This window comes from Strix uralensis, chromosome 3 (assembly GCF_047716275.1).
Source record: "Strix uralensis isolate ZFMK-TIS-50842 chromosome 3, bStrUra1, whole genome shotgun sequence".
Lineage (NCBI taxonomy): Eukaryota > Metazoa > Chordata > Aves > Strigiformes > Strigidae > Strix > Strix uralensis.
In genome coordinates, this window is record NC_133974.1 from 88,219,790 (window position 1) to 88,239,490 (window position 19,701).

Genomic DNA, 19,701 nt, shown 5'->3' on the forward strand with positions numbered 1-19,701 from the left:
TGACAGATGAGGAAACGTAGTCAACATCTTGAGTCTCAAAGTATCACTACTACAAAAAATACTAGTCACAAATATGATCTCAATCTCTTAATCAGAGTAACAATCAGTCTAACTGCAGACAGCTTGTCTTGGGAGTCATTCTGTGAAGGTAATAGTCAGGTGTGCTAAAGAGAAGGTACAAGGGAGGAATTTACATTCACTTCTTTCTTAGGGTTGGAAATGGCAAATGCTTCCCACAGTCAAAATGAGGCCAAGCCCAGGAATCAGCTACTGAGATGACAAATGGTCAAACTTTTCATACTTCAAGAGGGAAGGCAGCAAGTGAGGAAGATGATGTGGACATAGCTTGGATTTGCCAAGAGCAAATTGTATTCAACTAACCTGAATGCCTTCTGTGTGAGATGACTGTGGACTCTGTGAACTAGAGGAAAGCACAACATATTGCATATCTTGACATTAGAAGGCTTCTGACAGTCTCCCATATAACCCTTACAGAGAATCTGGCAAGATGTGCACTGGATAACCATATAAAATGGGTTGGAAACTGGATGATCCATTGGTCTAAAAGGCTTGTGGTCAGCATACAGAGTCTAACTGGTGGCCAGATACTACATGAGTATCTCAGGGATCACAACCAGGGTCAGTACTGTTTAATGTCTCATTAATGACCTAGACAATTGGACAGGGTGACTTGCAGCACCTTCATGGGCAACACAAGACTACTATTCAGACAGATATCAACAGTCTCAAGAAATGGGCTGACAGGAGCCCTCTGTGAAGGTCAAAGGCAAATGTAAAGTCCCACACTGGGATGGGGACCAATATAACCATTGAAGAATGAGCTTCCTTTTGAAAAAATAATCAAAATTAGTTGACAGCAAAAGCACATGGATTAATTAGTTGGCATTGATAAAGGGTTACACAGACAGTCATGCAAAAGATGATATTATGTTGTCTAGAAATTCAGAGCAACAAAAATCTCACAACTTTTCAGCTAAATCCTTAGCCAAAGAACATAGGGATTTCATTTTTCCTCTAAGAGTAAAAAAGGGTATGGTGGTGAAAAAACTTAAAAACAAAGATCCTTAAACCCACATCAAATCAAATCACCAAAAAAAAGGCAGCTCAGAAACAATTTTTCCAAATGCTATATAACTTCTCCTGAGGTCTATGAGAACAAGGTATCTGTCATTGCCTCTGGAAAAGGAAAGAAAACAAACTAGTCCTATGATTGAGATCCCAAAAGATAAGACAGAATGAAAAGGTGAGTGTAAAATCAACACCTCCACCCCCTCAAAACTGAATACAGAGAGAAAAAGTTGCTTCTAAAAGTATTAGAGAACTTTCTGCTGGCAGTTTGAGAAGTAACGCCTTCTCCTCCCCTTGAAATTAGTCCCTATTGGGTTTTCAATTAGGATGTATACAGTGATGAATTCATGATTGAGAAACTGAAAGAAAGTCAAGTGCCCACCAGTCCAATGCTTTTTATCTGCAACTGGAAATTAGATTTATCTACAAGGAAAACCTAGTGACAGTCATTTAAAGAATTGAAAATGTTCCTATTGCTATACCTGGTTGTCATGGTTTGAGCCCAGAGGTAAAGTGAGCACCACAAAGCCTCTCACTCACTCCTTTACCCTCAGGGATGGGGAGGCAAAAAAAAACCAAAAGGCTCAGAGATCAAGACAAGGACAGAGAGGGATGACTCACCCCTTATGGTCACCAGCACAAGACAGACTTATTAGGGGAAGAAAAAGAACATCAATTTAATTCAAACACCACCACCACCACTAATTTATCAATCAGAGTAGGACTGTGAGAAATACAACAACATCTTAAAAAACACCTTCACCCCACCCCTCCCTTTTTTCCAGGCTCAGCTTTGCTCCCAATTTCTCTAATCCCTCTCCCAAAGCAGTGCAGTGAGGGCAGAGGATGGGGGTTGCAGTCAGTTTGTCACCCATTGTTTCCACTGCTCCTTCCTCCTTGGGAGGGGGGGACTCCTCACACTCCTCCTCAGCTCCAGCATGGGGTTCCTCTCATGGAAGACAGTCCTCCATAAACTTCCTCTAACATGAGCCCTTCCTGCACGCTGCAGCTCTTCACGAACCACTCTAGTGTGGGTGTCTCTCACAGGCTGCAATCTCCCCAGCAAGACTGCTTCAGCACAGGCCTCCTTTGGAGTCCCAGCCTTCTTCGGGTACAGCCACCTGCTCCGGCATGGGGTCCTCCACAGGCTGCAGGTGGGTATCTGCTCTGTGGACCATCACAGGCTACAAAAGAACAGCCTGCCCTCTCTGCAGGGAAGTCTGCTCCAGCACACCTCCACCTCCCCCTTTCTTCCACTGACCTCGGTGTTTGCATAAGTATTTCCCTCACCACCCCTCTACTCCCAGGTTCCCCTTCTTAAATATGTTATTGCAGAGGTGCAGCCACCATTGCCAATTGGCCTGGCCTTGGCCAAAGGTGGGTCTGACGTGGAGTTAGGGGAGCTTCAAGAAGATTCTCATAGGAACCACCTCTGTAGTCCCCTCCCCTGCTACCAAAACCCCGCCACACAAACCTGACACACTGGTATTAATACTGTACTTGAAGGCAACTCCTAAAACACTTGTCCCCATTGGACCTGATGATCTTATCTATACTCTTTATGTCTTCCTGTCCCACCATATAAAGGAAAAAATTATCTGAAATATCCACATCAACTTGTGTTTCCCATGTCAAGTGAAAGCATTCATGAAACACCATGGAAAGGCAAGAATTTCAACTCTCTGGAAGACAATGCTGTCACTCAAATGACAAATGGAGGCTAGTCACAGCATGCAATGGGTTATTCACATGGAAAAATTATGATTGAAGTGACTGTGGTGTTCTCCCTACATGCTTCAAGTAGTACAACAACCTTACAGATTATATTGTAGCTAATAACAAAGGAAAAACATTATTTAATTTCTGTAGTTTAGAATCCTCAGGAAGGTATTTCACTTCGAATACAGTTTTTCTTTGCAAAGCGGTATGAAAACTGCTTGACCTTTTACATAAATCAATGGCAATTTAACTGACATAAAGACTGCAGAAAGAAATTAAGAACACTGCATCTCAGGATAAGTATAGTTAAACAAATCAGGTGAGACCATTACATATGAAAATCAACATTTGAAAAAAAAAAAAAAACAACCATTTTTATTTCACCTCTGTTTTCAGGTGACATCCATATAGACATGTAGAATGAGATTTTTTGGGTTGAAAAAACCGCACCGCAGAAATATTTGTGCAAGTGTACATTTGCAAAGGCTTATATCAAAAGTGTTAGCATAGCCATCCAGAAATTACTTATGTACCTTCTCTGCAGATAGCAAACATTAAAAAAAGAGAAAAAGCAAGGTGAACACAGCATTATTTGTGTCCAACCATACACAGCAAATAAATAAAAAATTTAAACTAATAAAAACTACCAAAGAACTTGTCAGTTGTATTGGGACTTTGATAAAATTAACTCACAATTAGAATACCTCCAGCTTTTGGAAAGCACGAGTGGTCCCTATTCAGTCTAAATACTTCATATTTCCCTTTTTGGTGGTCTGTGTGGTTCCATATTCCTTACTTAAAGCTATGTAACAGCAGCTAGTTAAATGAGCCAATGACACCACATGTCCCAGGCAGACATTGAAGTCTGTAGTTTAAATATACATTTATTACACTACCAAAAAAAAAAAAACCCCACCCACATTGCTGCATCAGCATTCATGTATGTTTTTAGAGCCCACTATTCCAATGAGTTGATCACAAAAGCTGCTTTTTTCAGTCTTCTCTTGCTACAACATTTGGCCAGTTTGTATGCGGACATTCACAATGGAGCTTCATTTCAGCCAGAGCCTTCAGGTGAAATCACTGAGTATACCAAACAGACAGACAAAACCAAGCAGCAACAAAAAAAAACCAAACAAAAATTCTCCACCTCTCTATTTCTAATTACTAGCACAAAAAATACAAAGTTAATACAGAACCCAGAACTCAAACCCACTGCATGGAAAAATCTAAAAAATAAATGTTGGCCCTGTAATTTTGTAGGGTGGATCTTTTCCTCCGATTTAGCTATCCAATCCAAAATCTTTCAAAGGCTGAGCTGAACAATCCTCATGTTTTCACCTCCAGAGCCCTAAAAGAGATTCTATCTTTATGTCATCATCCTACTACAGGCCAGTTCTCTGCTCCTTTCAGGAATCTTCCAGCCTACAGTTTCCTTCAAGCTTCCCAGTTCCTCTCTTCCTCTGCTTCTCCCATGTCCATCCTAAAAGCTTCTCCAGGCCTCATGGCTCAGTTGCTCTCAAAAATCACTCATCCCCCACTTCCTGCAAAGCACAGCAGCCAAGAAAACATAAGACGACCATCTTCCTTTCTGCTGCCAAGCCTTTTTTTTTTTTAAACCAAAAAGGGAAAAAACAGCACAATGCATGATAAACATGAAATAAATACAACTAAACAAACCTATCAGTTACGGTATCAATCTCAACAGTTAAAAGCATACACATATATAGATATCTAACTAATTAAGTAGCACTAAAACAAGCTACTATAAATCCAATATAACTCACAGAAGAGAGGTCACTACCAGCAGTTATGTTGTTTTCAGAGTACATCACATGATGTCTCTAATTAGACATGCAATTATTATCTTGAATGGTATTTTGGGAAGCTGTTCCTGTCACGGTGGTAATAATCAAATGCCCATCAGTAGCCAGTTCCTTGTTGAGCTATTCTACTTGAGTCAGAACTTCCATGCTCAGAGCATCAAGAAATTAGCCAAGTATGCTATCAAAAATTAATGATGCCCAGAAATAAACTGAGAACATCTGATGCCAAACAGAATCATAAATTGAATAAACAAAGCAACAAGTATTTGCAAAGGTTCTTGTAAAAAAATGTTAATCTTCTAAATACTGGAGAAACAAGTATTTAAAAAAAATATTAAAAAAAAAATCACATATACCTGTTGGGGAGAGACTTTTATCAGAACAGAAATCATAGAAAGCAACAGCTCAAATACAGTCACCAGAGTAGTCCAAACAGGAAGGGATCTTACAGTCTTTCAAAAATACCACTCCCCCTTATTTAAGCAACGTACTGAAAAAACAAAACAACACAAACACAACATACAGTGGTAACCTTAGAGCTAAAAGATACACAGATTTCAAATACTTCATGTATGTCTTATGTACCGTGGGCTGTAATTCAGAAAGCATTACTATACAGTGGTGCTCCTATAATGAACAAGTTTTTTTACATCTGCTGCAAATTTCCCCCTAGATCAGAGAAAATCCTATTTACCACCTGCACAAACTAACTTCAAAAGATACACACTCTCAGAGTTGTCTATTTCTGGCAAAAAAAAAACAAAAAACACGCAATCTCTTCGAAAACAGATTCCATAATGCTGAGAAACAGTTTTCGCATCCCTTGCAAGGCACAATGGTACACTGTTTCTGTATTACTCTGCACTGAAAATATCCAAGCCCTCCTTTAATTACAAAGAAAGAAGATTCTGAAAGACTATGTTGTTGGCTGACACAACAAAGCCACACTGGTGACAAAAAAGTTTTGTTGCTCTTAGTGGAATCATTGCCTTTTATATTACTAATCTATAGACTGCACTTGCAAGGCTGTTGCCCAACTCAAGCTGTCACGCAACTCGGAAACCTTTAATTTTCATTGTAACTTCAGGGCTTTCAAAAGGACTTTTGAATACTCAGGACTTTAAATCACTTAAGAACTTCAGAAAGTGTTTTCTCACCAGTACAAAAATTATGTATAAACCTTGTAAGAGAACTGTAGTTTTGCAAATTTTACTCACCACATTTTCCCTGGGAGTTCCACACAAGGTGCCATGCAATACCAAAGCAGGGCAGTGGATTTATCAGAGAAGTTCAGGGGGACAGGGCAGCATGGTGGGGAAAAGGGAATAAAGAAAAATAATTGAACAATTAAGCATCAAGAAAGAAGTGATGAGATGAAATTATAGAAAAAAGGGAAAAACAAAGGCCTTGATTTGGGTAGGTAAATCCAACCTTGGAGAAGTAAAAAGGGAAACAGTTGTGCAGTCCAGTAGTTTTAAAAAATTTGATATGAAGCATCAGTTATTTAAAGCCAAACAGAATGTTTGGAACAGCAGCAGCACAGACAGACTAGGGGAACAAAGTGCAAACACTGAAGAAAAAATATTTTTTAAAAATTGAAATTTCCAGCAGTCTAAGGTTTCAGCTGTCATATGGTTGCAGAAACAAATTGATTTAGGCTGATGTGCATTAAGACCATATACCACACAGCCAGAGAATAAAGGCTGGCACGTTCCAGCTTTCCACAGCAGGAGTTTGATGCAACCAAGCCATGACAACAAAGCTCAGAGAGAACAATACTGCATAAAATGGGATAAAATAACACAGAAAGGGTTAGGTGCTATCTGCCTGCCACACGGCCAATAGGGAATTGAAAGAAAAGTCTGCAGGGACAGCAGCTCACATTGACAAAGGAAATTGCTTTGTTCGAGGGTAACATTTTCCGAAACACTTAAATGACTTTGTTTCATGCTAGACCCAAAGGAATTGTTGTTGTTATTCAAACAATAAATCATGCTCACCGTAAGGGCCTGAAACAGCATTTGGTGTATTGATATCTTTTGATGCTCACGGCATCCCAAATAAGCACCAATCAGTCTTCAGCATCACAGATTTGGTATAAGTCACATTCTACAAACAAATCATTCCAAAAATTGTTTCAAACTGCAAATAATTTCAAAATTGTTGGGCTTTCGTTCATCTGTGTTCTTTTTGTTTGCTTGTTTTAAGCTTTTCATTTTCAAGTTGTGTTTCCTTAGAATCATCCCCTCAGCTCTACAAACCAGGGTGGCTATGTAATTTTTTACTTATGTAACAGGACTTACTCAAAAGATGCATCTTCTCAGGGATCTAAAAATCACAGATCTAACAGAGGCAGCATTGAATACACTTCATTCCATATTGTTTTAAGCAGCACTTATGCATAGGACTGTATGCATGACTCCAAAATACTTTTTATGTAGCAAATTGTGAAAGTTGACTCTTCACGAAACATACTGGTTTTCTATGAAAAGATACATAGAGAAATAGCACAGTTTAGCAAACACTCCAAATTGTGACTGAAGCCGTGTCTAAATGATGTGAAGGACAGGCTCACTATCCTACCAGAACTTAGCATTATGAATCCTGTTGAAAACTTAGGGAAACTACTTTTCCATGAGGCATCAAAGACCACAAAGATCAGGAGATAGCATACCTTCAGTATTAGAGTGTACAGGACTAAACACACTGCTGCAGGCTGTAAGACAACTTTTTAATAAGCAGGAACAAGTTATCAAATGTACTGACTTAAGGGAAGAAAGGAAAAAGTGTGATTGCTACCTCAGTCAACCCATTGGCTTGAAAACTTTGAACTACTTTATTCCAGAAGGTCACAGTGAACAGGCAGCACAGGGTTACAAAGGCGTATCAACTTCTGTTTATAAAGACAGAAAATCCCCACCCATCATACTGTGTAGACTCTTAGAGCTGTTCAGGTCCTAGAGCAAACTGACAGAGCTTTAGCCCTAACTTACTTCGTTCCACTCATCTCCCCAACCTAATTTATGCTGGCTATTTTATCACTGCCCATGAAGAGGCTAAACATGTCAACTTCTGTCAGCAGCTGCCAGAAAGCCAGAAATTCTGGTTTAGAATTCTATGTTCTCTAATCATTTGGGTTTTTTCTTAGTGTTCTAGGAACACAAGTCTTTCCAGGTGCTCATGGGTCATCCCCAATGAACAACTACAGGGAAATAGCAGAACTTGACAAGAATCTCCATCTTCATTGTAGCCATGAGTCACATTCATGCACATTCTTCTATTTGCTCACCTAATTAATTTCCATAAAAGGCAAGAGATTTTTTTTCCAATTATTATCATTAAAGCAGGTGCACATTTCCACTTAAATGAGCACAAAGCATGAAAATAGACGATGCCTGCTATCATTAAACTGAGATGATATTCCAGTTTAGGTTTGATTTGTTTTTTAGCATGATGGGCATTTTTTTTCACCTACACTTTCTAATGAGGAACAGAAATATTCCAGTTGGGAGCAAAGAAATAATTTCACAAGCATCTTTGTTTTTCTGAGTTTTCTTTAGGTATCCATTGTCTTGGCAGATAACTGAAGTTTCAAATGCACCTGTCTTTCTTCTTTTCTTCTGTATTCTCCATTCCGAAACAACTTAAGATGGACTTAAATGGTGGGCAACTGGATCTATATCATTTTTTGCATGCTCACATAGACCTCACAGTTTCTTACATCCCACATGTTATATTAGGATGCCTTCTCTCCTTTCCATAGCCTGTCAAGGATTTTCCCCTATGCTAACTGCAAAGTGTTCTCAAATAACGTATCCAGCAACTAACCTGATGATCCAGAGACTTAAAGCTCAAGAAAAGGTGAGGCCTGAAACATGTATTTCCCCCAACTGCTTAGCATAATATATTGAACATGCTTTTTTGCCCCAAACCCACAACAGCTGAGTTGATCTGCAGTCTTCTCTCAAGGAGCTCATATATGACTTAAATCTGTAGTAGTGAAGTCAACGGAGACTTTACCATGGCTTTGGAACAAGATTAAACAAAAGTGCGCAAACTACACTGAGGAAATAAGGTTCAAATCACTGTCACCTTTAGCACCATTCCCGTAAATAGGTAGCTTCTGTTGAGGTAATGCCTGAAGTTTTCTCAGCACACATAATGCATATTCCCTTATCAAAAAACTCCTGCCTAGAAAGGATCAGTCATGGAACTTAATGGACAGCAGCACAATTTCTGTAGCACGAAAACCACTAGTGAGACATGCCATATTTACTGCGGCTTGAAGTGCTGACGACATTACTAACTTTTACTCTTTCACGTTTCAAAACAAATACACATCTGCTCATTATGATAGGCTCTTTACAGCATATGCTAGCTTTTAGAGATCAAGTTAGATTATAACCCCAAGTAAATATGATTTTATTGCAATAAAAACAGGATTATGAAAGTTAAACTGGTCACAGTTGCTATCTCAGCACTGCTCCACATTTGGTTCTGCTCCAAACAGCTTAGAATACATTGGGGAAATCCAGCCTGTTTAATGTATCAGAATGATAGGAATTACCTCAATCACTATTTGGTTTATTAGTAGCAATTCTCAAATACTTCAGCTTTTTTATTTCACTGAACATTTCCTTACAACTGTAAATAGTGAAATACAAATAGCAACAAAAATTAGAAAATAATGACTAGCATTTATGAGCTGCAACGACTATATAAATCATAAAACATGCTGCTGATTATGTTGGCATCATGTAGTCAGAAATGGAACTTCAAGATTTTTTGAATTCTCAGTTTTAATAAAAATAATAATAAAATGCACAACTGTATCCACCTACAGATACTGCACATAAAGAAGATGGTTTAAAGGTTTTGCAAAAGTGGAAAAAATAGGTAAATTTTTGTGTCTTAAGAGAGCAAGCCAATGAAGTATTGCTAAAAATACCACTCTGATATTTCTCTGTCCAGGGCTAGATATTATCTACACAGTCAAATTACACAATGCATTGATCAAACCAAAAGAAGCCAAATCCCTATAAAAATACTCAAATCTTATGTTACATTTGGAAAGCCCTTATAAAACTGTAAGAATTCCGAGGAGTAAGCCTTTAAAAAAAAAAAGAAACTTTAAAAAAAAAAAAATCAGACTAAGTTTTGATGGATAAGCATCCAAAAAAACCCTAGGAATAAGTTTGTGATCTAATAAAAATTAATTTCTGATTAAATTCATTTACTTCTTTGGCACCAATGTGTCATTTGTTCCCTCTCTACCTCCTCCTGAACTTCTGAGTTTCTGCTAACTCCCCGTACATACTTCTTCACTTTTAGCTGAGTGGCTCTTCTGCCCACTAAGGCACAGTAGATAGTCAGACAATCACAAGAAGCCCAGTATTTAAGTCACTTTGAGGGAACAGGAGGTTAACTGGCTTCCTTTATAACACTAAAGACCAGTGAATCTGGGAATGCCTCAGTTGTCAATAAATGGCTCAACTGCATCCCCACCAGATAAGACAACACTAGAGGAGTGTAACTGCACTGGAAAATTAATGTTAGACTTTTTCTCTCTTAACAGCTCTCATCTAGTAATGCAAAATCTAGTAATGCAAAAACTCAAAAAAAAAAATCATCCAAATATCATTTTAAGAAAGCTTCTTTCAGATTCTGAAATATGACAGGGGGAATACTCAGTTTAAAAGGATATATGGACCTTCCAAGACATTAGCAGTGTACCTGTTTTATTTTTTCTCTCAGTAATGAAACTACATAAAAGACCTGGGAATCAGACCTTAAATAATGTTACACAAAGAGCAAGGCAAGAGGTGGGCAGTCATAAGCACGTTCCCTAGGAAAAGGCTCCATCACGGGAGACAGATCTAGGGAGTCTATTGCCAGCACAGGACTTTCTTTTTTATGAATGATTACGAGTATATGGCTTCCCATCTTGAAAGACAAAGAAGTGGCATTTATTAATCATTGGCATGAGTTGGTCTGTTGTTTCCATCTTTGGATAGTCTGGTAAAGAGATTTTCACTGCAGTATTTTAGCATTCCTTGTTCTGGAATGGAAGAAGGCCTAAACTAAACATACATTCACCCACAGAGACTAGTTTCTTTGGGCATCCTCTACAGACAGTGATGTGATTGCATTTGTGAGGAGATACTCATTACAGATAATTTTCCTAGTGTGTTACACACTCCTGCTATCTTTAAAAGTGTTAATGGTCTGCTACAAGACCAAACCACTGAAGACCGCAAAGTATTCATTTGTGTAACAAACAAGGAGATTAAGTTTCGGAAGCTGCTACTTCAAAATCCTTAAACAAGGATGGTCAACACTGACCAAAAAAAGGGATGGCATAGCAAAAAACTAATTTGGATTTTCCTTAATGCTGGTATCATTAGGAAAGGCATAGCCATGAAAACCACTTTTCCCATATCTTCACTGAAGTTAGCATCTGGAACAAACATAGCCTAAGATTTAGGTCTTTTCTTCAGAAACCAGAAAACTTCATTTCTAAAAAGTCTTGAATGGGCTGAATTACATTTATACATGCATATATAAATCAATTTTAAGAGCAACTTTGAAACTTCAAGTTGTTTTCTTTTCTTGTGCAAAATGAAGCCAGACACTATAAATTAAGTCTGTCACAGTGACTATGCCTCTCAAATGTTTTAATTTGAGCTTCAGAGATTTGGACTTTCAAAGTAACTGATGCTGAAATCATCACTACTTATGCATTAGGTTAATGCAATGTTGAAAGTTTTTCTCATATGTCAGAGAAATAAGAATAGCTTCTAAGGCTAGTGTATTGGGTTTACATGGCTAGGTTACAAGGTTTTGGTAGAGGGGAGTGCTGCAGAGGTGGCTTCTGTGAGACCAGGGTCTGGCTCCATGTTGGACACAGCCTGTTCCAGCTGGCTCCACAACAGACCCACCACTTGCCAAAGCTGGGCCCATCAACAATGCTGGTGGTGCCTCTGTCAATAATGTATGTAAGAAAGGGTAAAAAACACTGTGAGGCAGCTACGTGAAAGGAGCAAGAAAAACGTGAGATAAACAGCCCTGCAGATACCAAGGTCAGTGAAGGAGAGGGGGAAGGAGGTGTTCCAGGGGTCAGAGTCCCCTGCCACCCATGAAGACCATGATGAAGTAGGTTATCTCCTTGCAGCCAATGGAGGACCGCCCCAGAGCAGATACCCACACTGCAGCCCATGGAAGACCCCACGCTGGAGCACATGGATGTGCCCTGAAGGAGGCTACGGTCTGTGAAAAGCCCACACAGAAGCAGGCTATGGCAGGAGCTGTGCCCTGTAGAAAGGAGCCCATGCAGGAGCAGGTTTTCTGGCAGGAACTGCAGCCTGTGGGGGACCCAAACTGGAGCAGTTTGTTCCTGAAGGACTGCACCCCACAGAACAGTTTCTGAAGAGCTGCAGCCTGTGGCAAAGATCCACACTGGAACAGTTTGACAAGGACTGTATCCCATGGGAGGGACCCCACACCACAGCACGGGAAGGAGCAGCAGAGACAAAGTGTAATAAGCTGACTGTAACCCCCATTCCCCATTATCCTGTGCCACTCGGGGGATTGGGGGGAAGGAGGTACAAGAGTCAGGAACGATAGACTGGAGTTGTGCCTAGAAAGAAGCGGGGAGGGGGGAAGGTGGTTTTAGTCTTGTGCTTGTTTCTCACTATCCTACCCTATTTTTAATTGGCAATAGAAGAAATTAATTTTTCCCAAATTGAGTCTGTTTTGCCTGTGATGGTAATTGGTGAGCAATCTCCCTGCTGTTATCTCAAACTACAACATGTTTTATCTCATTTTCTCCCCCTGTCCTGTTGAGTAGGGTGAGAGAGAGAGTGGCTTGGTGGGCAGCTGCAGAAAACCAAGGTTAACCTACCACAACTAGCAAGAGAAAAATGAAAAATTAGATATCATATTTTCACTGTTTTGCAATACAAAATTACTTTTATGCATGGTAACTACTCAAATAAGTTATTTTTTCCCCTCCAAATGTCAAATTCCCCATACTATTTTTGAAAGAAACCATTTTACATTTTCTGCCCTAAAGTGCTATGCAGTATTTCCCCAACAGCGTTCAATTATTTTGGTCCCCTTTTTACATTTCTCTGAACATTTATTTTCTCTAATTATGTTTGTCTACAAAACATTACTAGAAAAAGACATCTTCAAGGAAAGCAGCATTTCAACAGAAGAATTCCTCCACACACAGTCTGTCAGCAGTGAAGCAAACTGCATGGTACTACTTCAGCAAGAATACCAATGCATGCCAGTACCACTGTTGCAGGCAGGCAATTCCAAATGTCAGTCTTCTTCTGAGAAAAAGCCAAAGTTCCTCTACTTAATGGAGTTTGTTCCCTTGATTTTAATGATGAAATCTAAATATAGATATCTATCTCCAGGACGAGATAGACATTTGGAATTATAATCTGCAACTATGCCATCAAAAAGCTCCAAATGCTGGAAACCAACTCTTTAGAACCCTCTGAATTGTCACCACTATGTACCTTCATACATGGTGCACTCTTCTTGGTATCTGACATTATTCCAGATGACAAATTATTTATACCTGCTTAATGCAAAATATCCCGAAAACTCTTTTTTTTTTTTTTTTTTTTTTTTTTTTGAGTTAAAAGACATTATTTGCATTTACCACAAGACAGGGGCTGCTTTGGGAACATGTGTAATGATTTTTTTAGTTTTGATTTAGATCCTTTTATTATTCTCCCATAAGTTAAAATTGTTGGCTCTGTCCAGCAACTGATTTGGCTTGACTGAGTTCTACTGTTACTTGCTTTACATCAAGCTATGTCCACCTTTGTTGTTTGTGTTATAGCTATGCACATGGTATCCTCTGCCATCTGTAGGGTGTCAAATTCCAAAGTCTATAAATCTGTCCTCTCACTTTTAACACTTGTTCTAATTTACATGCAAGAGCAGAAATGCAATTTTAAACTGTCCAGCAATGGTTTTGCTAAGAATTTCCTGTATAGTAAGAAAAGAAAAAGGAAAAAAAAAAAAGAAAAATGAGGGGAAAAAAAAAAAAAAGTTGTCCAAGAGAACTACTAGTTTTTGAAAAATAAAGATCAACTGACAGAATCAGATTTGAGATTTCAACTTTTATAAAGATGTTATGACAGGCGAATTATATTTTATTTCTGGTTTGGTCATGAGGCTCTGAGAAGTACCACAGCCATGCCTGTCAGACAGCATTGTAAATTGTCTTAGGCTTAACATCTGCATGTTAGACATCTGCCTCTGTTGCCACGTGACACTGCCCTCCCTCTACCTCACAGCCTCTTTTCTCTCCGGGTAACAGTGCCGCCAAAGGGATAGTGGTACGCTGATCAACTGTGTTATCATCAACTGGTCAAGTCAATTCTTACAACAGCAAGAGTACTTAGAACCTGAAAATCCCAATGTTGCCTTTGCTACTGATCAGAACTTAAGTAAAAACAAGAGATGATGCAAGAATTATCAATAACCTCTCCTAATTATGATAATACTAAAGGTAACAGACCAAGGATCCCCAGGAAATAAAACTGTTCTGATAGCAGGTCTCCCAAAAAGTTATAGTCTTGAAGCAGTTCTTAAAAGACAATTTTTAAAATGTTTTAACATAACTAAGTAAATAATTAAAGTTATAAGAAAAAGACTACCACTACATCTTTGAGAAGGAATAACTGTATTTGTCATAATAAAGAACATATGTTTGAAGCGTATCTGTTGTAGCTTAAAAAGAAATCTGTTCTGCTTTTAAGTTTTGATTATTTAAAATAAAGTTCTCTCAAATTTTTTGCTGAGGTACTAGCAAAGTAGCTATACAGTACTTGTCATTACTGAAGGATATACAGACATGCTGGAGAGCTGCTGTAAATTAAACCAGACATAGGTAACTCCCACCAGCTAAAGGTTATCAGGTTAACTACTCTTTCTCCCCATCCCTATGTCCTCCTCCTTTTTCTCTTAACCAATTCACATTTCATTAAAAAAGGCAACACCAAAGACAAGCAAACAAAAAACCACTGTGCAAAGGAGACTTTAAAAATATTTCACACAATGGTTTTCACTCCAACACTTCCAGTACCAGGCAAACAACTTCACAAAAAGGCACGAGGAACCAGCTGAAGCAGATACATAGAATTTGAACAATCTCAACTCTGCAGGAATTCCAACCAAGGGTTTGCAACATCACTGTGGTCACATCTGCAGTGTCAAGAGTTCCTCACACCTCTAGTAATTTCCTCCATTAAAAGTATGCCTCTTTGACACATTAGCTACAGCACACAGTACACTGAGGCCTCACTTAAGCAAAAACTCCTCACTGGCCTATCTCTAAACATGTTCCAACAGATCCATTTAATCTTAAATACAGCGTCGGAGTTCACAAAAGAAAATGGGTGAGTTGTGTTCAAATCTTATATGGTACAAATTGGTTACTGCCACTTGAAAAAAAGATAACACACACAAACAATTAGCCAATGAGAAGACACACTATATTAAGATCGATTTGAAGAACAATCAATTAGCAAGACGCCAGCAATGCGTTCCAGATTTTGACTTCCTCTATGGTCAGTCAATAATTAAGTATTGAACAATTTTAAAGAAAATGTATCATATTTGTGCATCTGAACTTCTGTGCTTTTAGAAGAGATATGGCAACAGTTCAGTTTTGACCCTCTTTACCACACTCTTCAAATTGAGATGTTTAAAAAAAAAAAAAACACAAACCAAAAAACATAACACTAACACCCACAACTTTGGTATAGTTTTGAAATCTGGAAACAAACTATTTGTAAATTTGAGATTTTTTTATATAAACAATTTGATAAAAATTGGTTTCGGAAGATGTTTCTTAGTCCCTCAAACTATATATGGATTAATTGGAAGTGTCGCACATGAATAAGTCATGCTACTCACTTTAATGAAAGTCAATACAATATATCTACTGTGGTCTACAAGGATTTACTGGAAGTAGTGTACAAAATATACTGGCGCAATTTTATCCTTATTACAACCACACTGAAATCAGTTTAAGAAATAATTTCAATTAAGCAAAACCCACCCCCCTCCACAAGGCCTAAAGAGTACATATGAAACTTCAAAAGCTGTTCATGCATATCTTGACTTATACTTACTATACACCCTTCTTCTGCCTATATCTGTCATTACGACATACTTTCAAAATCAGTGCCTCAACGAATGCTCACTCCTTGTATTTTCATTTTCTTTGTAGGTATCAAGGAACACAATTATCTCAGAGGGAGCTGCAGTGAAGTGTTATTCATGTCCCCTGTCCACCTCGTGAAGTTTGTATACCTTCATTATCCAATATTGGCCATAAACTATCAGATGTCAATGACTATACCATTCAAAATGATGCATCTCAAATTGTTTTGTCTTTTGGAGTGGAAGAGTGGAGCGTAGGAAATAACTTCTTTGGCAAGAAAACACTCAAAACCCTCAAAGATTTATCTGAAAATAGAAAATAACAACCTTGCTTCAAAACTGTATAAGCAAAACACAATCTAGACATTAATACATATTTTATTTACATTCATTAAAGCGAGCTATGCAATAGCCCGTCTGTTACAACACTCATGAGTAATGCAGTTACCTTAAATCATATAAACAAAGTATTTTCACATATATACCGTTGGCGTATCTAATGTACTGAACAGTATTCAGAATAAATGTCAATGAAACAAACACTTCATGGCAAGCAAGAAACATCAGTGTTCCTATTTTTTTCTTTACATTGTTCAAATAGGCTCCAGGAATAAAAATAACAGGATCATATGAGAGGGAAACCCCCAGAAGAACATGCATTCATACCAAACTGATTACTGAAAAAGCTTTTCACACCAATGCTGCAGGGTTACTGAAGATTACTATTGTGACAAAAAAACTGACTTCATACAAAAAAAACACCAAACAGACAACAAAAACCCACACAAAATAAAGGTTTTGTACTTGTAATCTTCAAACAAGTTAATGCCTATTTTCCTTGTCCATGCTAATATTGTGGTATGATTTAAAACACAGATATCTGAACATGCTAATATTCAGCTACAAGAACAGTAGTTAGCTATCAAACTGTTGACAGGTTATCCCCCCCAATTAATAATCATTCATATGATGACACATACCAACATGTAAGCACATGTAGCAAAAACCTGTCACAAAAGCCAGAGCTCAGATTTCTGTGCTTTCTATGTTTTAACTGTACTGAGAGAAGGCATTGACCTTCTTGATTCACAATGGGAGAATACTCTGCTTACAAGCTTACTACTGTGAAGCCTTGTTGTTAGTGTGAAGAATCACAAAAACATGTGTAAGAAGGCAGATAGGATTCAACACCTTTCTCCACATTTGAAATGTGATCTCTCCAATAGTTCATCAGTTCTTGTTGTTTCCCCAGAAGTGTAAACAACTCAAGTTTAAGATTTCACTAACAGGGATAAAATACTCTGCAGGTTAGTGTGAAGGGAGAGTAATACTCCATGAACTAGTTGACAGAGGAGCTTTTTTCAGGTTTCATCTTTAAAGGACTCTACTGTGCCATCTAGGATTTTCAAGTAATAAAGGCAATTTATCCTTGTAATGAGACCATTTTTATCCAAAGAGACCCCAGGTGGCTGTACCACAAGAAATATTTTTCTGTGTATCCTGAAGTCAATGTGACTGTGATTGCAAATTACTCACTAACATAAAGAATGGAAGACTGTTGCATTATGCAAACCTATACCACATTCTTTTGCATCCCTGTAAATGCAGCTACTTTCCTGTTTTGATTGTACTGTACACTGTAACAATGGGTTTCAGCTATTCAGAAAACTCTTACACAGTATACAGGTCATCTCAACCCATTTCCTTGCTGTTAGAAGTAACATGAAAAATGCTTTCAAACATCATCTGAGACAGGTATGCTTAGAAGTACCTTAAATTCTCATAAAATATTCACTAGAGCTATCCACAGTATCAGTTCTATTGTAGTCCCAAACACAGTTAAGTCATGTACTACTGCTGCAGGAATAGACATCTTGAAGGAAATCTCCTCTTTCCCACATAGGTTGAGTATTTTCAAAGTCCCATGCGTGAAGAAGAAGAAAAATAAGGGGGGGGGGAGGGGGGGGGGAATCACAGCTAGAATTAAAAAAAGCTATTTTCTTTTAGCAATTCTAGAACTACATTATAATCACCGTGAGATAAATGCTCTAACCTCCATCTGCACCATCCCAATCTTTCTCCTCCCACATCAGCACTGAATTTGCGGGAATAGAAGACTGAATAAGCCGAGAACATTAAAAAATATTTCCAGTTAGGAATAGACTTGCATGTGGTTTGGGAACAGTACTGACATCCTATTTACCTCAGATTTGACCAGTCCGGGACCTCTAAGTTTCTCCTTTCTCTACCATTTGGGAAATGCCCTGCCCAATTACTGGAGCAACACTTTTCTTCTGGAGTCCAGGCTGGTAGAGAGGTAGCCTAACAGAACACCTAGCCAGAGGTGTGGAAAGAAAAAACAAGGGGGGGAAATAGAAGCTGGCTTACGTGCTCCAGTTTGTCTTTCCTCCTCAGCCAGACACTGGCACTGTAGTCCTGCTGCTTGACAGTGCTGTAGAAGTTCGCACCTACTCTGGTGAGGCTTGGGGAAGGCTCCCTGGGTCTGCTCTTCAGCCTCATCTGCTCGAAGCCCTCATGGGGGGATGAGGAGAGCCAGTCATGCCTGACTTCCATCTTGACATGACAAGGCAAAGTCCAAGGAAAAAAACCAGAAGAAAACAAGAAATTAGAAGGCACTAGACGAAGAGGGTCCAAAAAAGAACAGGATGGGGGAAGAAGAAAGAGAATGAGAGCAAAAACGCCCCCAAAACCGGAACATGGGGAGAAAAAGGGGAGAAAAGGAGCAGTGAGCAGGTGGGAGGAGTGGAGGGAGAAAGAAAGGCTGCAGGTGCGAGCGAGGAGCGGGCCAGAGCGCTGCCGGGGCACTGGGGCGGGAAGGCAAGGCGCTCCGAGACGCCGCTGCCTGCAGCCCCGGCCGCCAGCGAGCCGCAGCACGGGACCGGCGCAGCGGGCAGCGGCCGCTCCCGGCTCTGCCCGGGACGGCGGCGCGGGGCGCGCGCAGGCGGCGGCGGGGCGCGCGCGGGCGGGGCCGCCGCCTCCCGCCCGCCCGGCTGCAGGTTGGCGCAGTGGAGGGGCCGCCGCCCCCCGGGGGTGGGGGGAAGCCGGCTCCTCCCCCGCCTCGGCAGCGCGGAGGAGCCCCGCTGTCGCCCCTAGGAAAGCGGCGGCGGCGACCACCGCCTCCTCCGCCCTCCCCGGCTCCTGGGGGGCAGGGGGCTCCCCGCGCCCCCGGGGAAGTTCACTCGCCCCCTCTTCCCCCCACCGCGGCGGGCACCATCCGCACCCCCAGACCGCGCCGCGGGATTGCCACTCCCTCGCTGGAAGCCTTTGTCCGACCTCCCCACGCCGGGGGCTCCCGGGGCGCCACCGCCCCCTTGCCCCGCCCCGCTCCGGGCGGGCTGCGCCCCTCGCCGCCGCCGTGCGCGGGAGGTGCGGGGCTGCGGCCGCCGGGGCCGCCGCGCCGCCTCCCTCCCCGGGCAGCGGCTCCCGGTGCTCTGAAGCGTAACCTGACCGAGGGGCCGGTCCCCTCCCTGTGCAGCCAGGAGCGCACCGCGCCCGGCCAGGGGTCGGAAGCCGCGGCCCGACGCGCCGGAGCCGGGCCCAGGGCGGGCGGGATCCCCGGGCCCGGCGCCGGGTCCGGCGCCGGGTCCAGGTCCCGCCTGGAAGCCCTCACCCCCCGCAGCGGCTCGGCCACCGCCAGACCTCGGAAATCAAATCGCTTCTGTGGTCCCGGCTGGACAATATCGCTAGAATGCCCGCCGCCGTAGGTACATGACACCCTAGTATTTGTCTCATAAGAGACGTTTTGGGGTGGTTTCTATCATCCGCTGCCCTCTCTTTTAGCAGAAGTTGGTATGTGTTGCTATTTAGCTCAAACTTGTTTCAGCAGAAAAAAGGACTTTCCTTTTTCACACTATGA

At 40.7% G+C, this 19,701-nt stretch overlaps 1 protein-coding gene across 1 annotated transcript in view; it reads right to left on the reverse strand.

Moving 5' to 3' along the window:
- The window catches only part of PLD5 (phospholipase D family member 5), a 189,423-nt gene extending 170,655 nt beyond the window's left edge, over positions 1-18,768 (reverse strand). The window contains exon 1 of the mRNA XM_074863234.1: positions 18,213-18,768. Within this exon, the coding sequence (XP_074719335.1) occupies positions 18,213-18,398 (186 nt within the window). The 5' untranslated portion in view covers positions 18,399-18,768. The remainder of the gene's footprint in view (positions 1-18,212) is intronic.
- Between the last annotated feature and the right edge of the window lie 933 nt (positions 18,769-19,701).